General features: G+C 37.9%; 1 protein-coding gene across 1 annotated transcript; it reads right to left on the minus strand.

Moving 5' to 3' along the window:
- Window positions 1-3,562: 3,562 nt before the first annotated feature.
- Window positions 3,563-4,776, minus strand: LOC307160673 (uncharacterized protein). Its single transcript, XM_079874865.1, has 3 exons — window positions 4,655-4,776; window positions 4,185-4,333; window positions 3,563-4,097 (listed from the first exon to the last, which is right to left on the minus strand). Exons 1-3 carry the CDS (start codon window positions 4,663-4,665, stop codon window positions 3,913-3,915), a joined length of 345 nt encoding a protein of 114 aa, XP_079730991.1. The 5' UTR covers window positions 4,666-4,776; the 3' UTR covers window positions 3,563-3,912.
- Window positions 4,777-6,615: the final 1,839 nt, after the last annotated feature.

Below are 6,615 nucleotides of genomic sequence, written 5' to 3' on the forward strand. Positions count from 1 at the left end.
CTGTTAGCTCTGTAATTTAGACAATAGGCTGTTGACAGAGTAATGTTAACGTAGGTAATGGCTGTTATGTTATTTTCTTTTCAATGACGTTCCTTGTTACATGTTCATTGCTGGATTTATGGAAAAACATCAACCAATATTGCATATCCATAATTATTATAATGGATATAATTAAAGAATACTTACACTATAACGTAAATTAGAAGTGTAACGCAAAAAAAAATGATTTTTACACCTATTTTGAATTTTACTCGAATACAAATACAAATACAAATACTTTTCCCCCCTCAACAAATACAAATACAGATACAAATACCGGCTGCTTTGCCCACCCCTACTACATTTGATTTCGTGGACGTGTGAACTCGTGAATTATTTTTGGCAAATTGTCTGAAACCTCATACACATTCAGATGCATTTTCACTATCTGAAATGTCACTGTAAACCCAAACAGTATAACTAACTTAAAATGGAAAGTACCTGTTACTCAAAATGCGCCAAAAAGTTTAGCTAACTATTATTTTTCAGTTTATTCAACATCTATCAGAGATTTAAATTAACAGTAATAGTTTTTTTGAGTTTTTACAACTACACTAAAGTTAAGAGTTTAGGGAACTTGAAAAATAGATTCAACCATAATCAAATACTTTAATGTCAAACATACGTCCTCTAGTGGCGTAAAAAAAAAAAAAGTGACGTCATCGCTGAACATGCACTCAGACGTATTCCAAACAGATGCACAGAAGTTCGCGCTCTGAGGGCGAACTGTTTGGATGGCTACAAACATATGCAAGTATTCAGCGGTTTCAAATAATGTTGCTGTCTAGTTGGTATCAGCTACACTAACACCCACGTTAGGTTTTCCATTTTTCAAAATATTTAGAATAGAGCTACCAGTTAAAAGTGTACAAACATATGTAAATTTCTCTAACGTTAGGATTTTAAATGATGCAGCGCACATGAACATTTTTAAATCATATTAAGTCGTGTAACTTTTTATTGCACATTACTGTTGTCACTAATTTTGTTTGCATAATGCCTATTCCTTTAGGTAATATGACAATTGATTTTCTTTGACCAGGTGTGGCTTTTTTTTTGTTGCACAGAACTGTTGTCACAGTTTTTGTTGGCATAATGGCTGTTTAGGTAATATTTCAATGTTTTTTATTTGACCTGGTGTGCCTTTTTATTGCACAGAACTGTTTTAATTTTTCATGTTTTATAATAAATTTTTGTACTTTGTTTAATGATTTCAGATTTGTAATTTGTACTGTTAAGTTGTAAAATGTATATATTTGAGTACAGAAAACTTTAAAAAAAAACAAGGCAATCAGTTGCCACAAAATATTTAAGTAACATTACTACTACAATTTAAGTTACGTAAATTATATAATTTAATTTAATAACACTTAAAGTTCTTTAAAGTAAGTTTAGATAAATTAAAAGTGTTGATATATATTTGAGGGATATTTTAATTAAGTGAAATAATTAAAGTTGTCAGTACTCAAAACTTTGAGTTACATTAAAGTAAAGATGAGCAATACACTAAATATATATTTTGATTTAAATTAATGTTTATTTATAATTTACAGGTACTCAAAGTAAGTAGCTATATGCTTACTGATGATATTTAAGTTTGCAAACTTACAAAAATAGCGGCAATCAGTTGCCTCAATTTTTTTTTGAGTTAGTATAACTTATCCGGGTTTACAGTGTAGTGAAAAACTCTTAGAGTTTAAAAAAAAAAAAAAAAAAAAAAACATTAAAAAGCTTTATTATAATTCCATTTCATTTTGTGCTACTATATTTCATGTAGAACTTGCATGTGAAAATGTCAAAAACTTGACACAGATTAATACTGCACATTGGTGGTGGTTGAGGAGGTTACTCCAGACATGAGGCATATACAAATGTTTATGGATATTATATTTGTTTGTTTGGGAATGAAGGCTAACACAATTTAATCCACAGCATGCATATCTCAACATTATCCTACTTAAAGTCCATCTTTCAAGTTGAAGATCCCTGTGAATGAACGTGTAGATAAATAGTGTAGGAACTCGATTTGCGTGAAGAAATTAATCATAAATGTGCATGAAAAAAGTTTTTAAAAAGAAAGTGTGAGTAAAATTACTTCCGCTGTCAAAAACGCTCTGATCGGAAGTGACGCAACGGCCGGTAAATCTCATCTCTTCGTAATGGAGTCAGACAGTGAAGAGGTTGCAGTAGGGGTTAATGTAAACTCTTACGATGGGCCATTGCCGTATAATTATGAGCCACCTAGGCAAGAGAGGGGTCAGGCAGAGTTAAGGGGAAGGGTAAATGGACAGAGGAGAGAGATAGAGTTGTGGTGTGAGGAGAATCGGTGGAGAATTGGGCAGGTGTCTTGGTGAGTGACTACAGGCTATAGCTAATTGTGGCTAACGTTGTCTCCATGTTTATCACATTGCATCTTTAATAAATCATATTTTGCAATATTGCTGTCGACTTTGTTGTTTTTCAAGCATCCATGTAGATTGTCACCATATGCAACATGTGTCTTAAAATGTTGAGTTTAGATCCCAGATTCTAATGAATGCTGTAGGCTATAACGTTAGCTTACATCTGTGACGGTCAGCTAGTCTGGACAGGGATGGAAAAGCTGTGCATTTCTGCACAACATAGTTTATCGTGAAATTTAGTAGAAATTGCTAGCTGATTTTTTTAATCAGTAGCTGCTTTCAGACCTAGGTGTCCGCATGTTCTGCTTCTGCAGATGTCAAGCGTTTGGGCCGTATATCTGAACAACATAACCGGCCAGCTGGAATTCCGAACTTAGCCGGCTGTTATACTACTCCCCTCCTAGTATTTCCGACAGACATTATGTAAATGAGCTTGCATGTACTGCGGAGTACGTGTATGAAAGCAGTTAGTGTTCCGGTTAGGACGGGAATATGCTGTTCATGTAAATATAGTCATTGTTACAAGGATATTTTATTGTCACGTGGAGGGATACTGGGTGTAAGGCATGCAGATAAATGCATCTAATTGACAGCCTATACTGTGCATAAATGTGTGTGTGTGTGTGGGGGGGTCGTCTTTTTACAGTGCATATTTACATAAGCTTTAGGAAGTAAGTAGGTAGTCTACATGTCGTTTCTTACAAGGTCTTACACCAACCACTAGAGCTACAAGGAGGGAAGGAGAGTGAGTTTATCTTAGCACATTTTGTTTAACAGGTGCTTGTGTGGTAGATGTGAGGCTATGCCATCAGCAGTGGAGAGTGTGTGCTGTAGGGAGGTCGACGCCTATTGGACCCTTGTCCAAAACCTTGATCCCCCAGAAGACATTACCTGCCTCACACTCCATCCAGGGTTTGAAGCATCCTGTCTGAATCCTTTTGTGCTGCAGATAGCATACATGAACTTCAGACAGGAGCATGGCCCTCTCCGAACCAGCAGACCAGAGTATGTTTTGAGCAAAAATAATTTCACACTGCAATTTAAAGAACCAGCTTTTCTACACCAAAATAGTAAATCCTGTTAAGCAGGTTTTTAAACTCAGTGGTTTCCATATACTTACTATAAAAACAATTTTGGTGTTGTGTAGTACAGTAGAATATCAGCCAACAGGACATGCAATATTTACCATTGTAATTGTTTATTATGAAAACATGGTATGATCAAAATGTAATTATGTCCCAATCTCCACCACAGGCAGTTCCGATACACAGCATACAGGCAGGTTGTCCGCTGGGCGTACGGAATACTAGGCAGGGACATTAGGAAAGCCATACCTTCGTGTGTTGTGTCAGCAATAAGGAGGCAGTTTGCAGAGGAGGGACAAACATACAAAGGTTTCCAGTGGCCCCGCTTGGAAGATGATTAATAAATCCATAGTGAAACAAACTCAACTGGTAAAATTGATCTTTTATTAGATGTTAAAACGTGAGTGTCGTGCGAGATGGAGGCTGACTGCCTCATCCTTGGCAACCTTCTGGAGGGAAGTGGTGAGGGGGGGCGGGGCAGCAGAGGACAAGACAGCACTGCTTTCTTGTAGGGCCTGTGGTGACTTTGAGTATTCCTCTACCAGAGAGACCATAAGATTTGTTGTGTATCCTTGAGGAGAGAAATGTTTAGAACACATTTAGAAACATGGTTGACCCACATAAAAAAGATATTGAAAAACTAAGTGAATCTACTAACCGTAAGATGGTTTCTCCTTGATGGGGTGGACTACCCAGCCACCTTTCCGAAACCGTGGGTAGCGAACGGCGTAGCGTGCCTCACCCTCACTGGTTCGAGCTACATCTCTGTTGCCATTACTATTGTAATGTAGGGCCGCCAAGAGAAGTCTGTAGGAGATAAGCAGATAGAACATTAGGCCTCCAAAGCTAACCCAATGCAGTGAAATGCAACATAAATACATGACATTAATGTTTTCAGTTCAAATGGGTCTAAGACAATGACTCATCTTTGCAATTTTTTTTTTTTGCAAATAATATTTAATGCAGTTATCAATCAATAACATTTTGGTCTGCTATACAAGACTGCATTAGTTTTTAGCCATATTTATTCTGTCATCATTTACCTGCTACAAAAGTATTGCAATATCCTGAAATTGAAAATAAATGCCTAATTTTATTAGTATTGATACTTTTGAGTGATAACACTACCTGCTGTACATCCCAAGAAAATAAAAGCCAGTGTGTTTGGGCGCAAAGTGCAGAATGAGGGAATGGTAGGCCTCCAGGGAGAATGTCTGATGCTGAGGTGACAATTGTCGAATATCCTTTACCAGTGCTTTCCTGGCAGCTACACTCTCCAGTTTAGTGGCTGCTGGTGATCCTAAATTAAACATATTCTGTCATATAGTCTGTCGCATTTCATAACACAAGTAATTATTAGTACACATGGGGTTACGTATTGATAAAACCAAACTAAACTTGACAAACTAAACATTTGACATCTAAAAACAAAATCACAACTTTAAACTTTAAAAAATGTAGTCCTTTCATGAAAATACCCCATTCATGCATTATTTAAAAGACTGCTAATCTTTTCAAAATCTTTTCAAAGTAGTCCCGAGCTGCATTCCCTTGTGCCCTGTTGATACCAGCTTCACAGAGAGAGAGCCCCGGTCGCGCGCGCACGCACGCGCACTCTCTCTCTTCGGATGCCAGGCGAAAGTGTAAAGCATTACTTGGATGCGTTTTGGAGACGGTGAAGTCTTGTTTACAGAGTGCGCGCGCGCGACAGGGGCTCTCTCTCTCTCTGCTCGAAACATGCACACTGTCACAAGCCAAGCGCAGCAGTTCATCTATTACTCACCGATCAAATAAAGCTTTGGCGGGACAAAAATTCACTTTGGCGGGCGCTAAACCAAGTTCAATGCAGGAAAATTTATGCGTGAATTTAACCGAGTAGTAGGCTAACGTTACATGAACCTGCATGCACTCGCACAAATGCGACCACATAAAATTTTAACTCCCACATTCTCAGAAAATGGTCGCAGTCTGGAACCCTGTCTTATTAGTTCAATAAAATAAGTGTCAGGAGGCTCATGTGCAGCCTCATGGGGGTGTAACATGAGTAAGCTAACGTTAACAGCTAGGCGGGCTTTCGTGCCTTCATGGTGCTAACGTTAACTTCTCAAACTAAGTCATGCCAAGACTAATCCATTATAACATCAAGAAAAATACATTTGCAGAAATTACATGCAGAGCTACATTTCGATGCAACAATTTGTATAAAGTATTATAAGACTTACTGTGCAAAGCTCCCGTTTTCGGCGCGCAGATTCTCTGCTAGTGCTAACAGACTCTTCACTCCCGCCAGATTTTGCTGGTGGACTTGCATGCACCGATGGGACAGCTCCATTTGCCAGCCTAACCCACTCTCTTCGTCGAAATCCCATGCGAAATTCCATAAGATCTCCTTGGTTGTAGTTGTCCGGTGTGAAGTGTTTTTCACATACCACCGTGTGTCTTGTCACCGAGGAGGCAGCGAAATTGCTTCTCTTTGCCTGGACGAAACGTATCCAAGCACGGAAATCTTTGTGTTTCTTGTTTGGAAATCGGTGGACCCGATGGCCAGACAAGTTGGAGTTGTTGCATCCAAAACAAACACAAGAATTCACCATTGTGACAACTCAAACGTACTATATAATAACGATAACGACAAGCTCTCTTTTCTATTACCACCTCTCAGACTACGTAAACCCACACTGAGAACCAGGTCCAGGGCAGCAGCGCCCCCGCCTTTGTTTGCCTGTCCTTACGTCATATGACGCGTTCTCTGGAAAAGGGCGGTTTTTTGAAGCCTAGCTTAGAAGGTACACTTTTTTCTTAATTTCTGCCCGTGGGTCTTATAAAACATATGTATTCTTATGTATGTCTTTTTGAATTGACATTTTCATACAAGATTCTGTATAAATTAAGTTATAAAATTAAATTGAAAGATGGCCTTTAATGATATAGAATAGCAAATACTTCCAGTGTCCTCTCTGCATATATGGTATTTTTACATGTGCCCCATGCAGCAATTTTTTTTATTTTTTTTTTTCATATTTGTTAATTACTTATGTATAAAGCAGTTTAAAATGATCCAAACCCATACAGGACCTTTATTATACAAT

This window comes from Squalius cephalus (assembly GCF_949319135.1).
Source record: "Squalius cephalus genome assembly, chromosome: 6".
NCBI lineage: Eukaryota > Metazoa > Chordata > Actinopteri > Cypriniformes > Leuciscidae > Squalius > Squalius cephalus.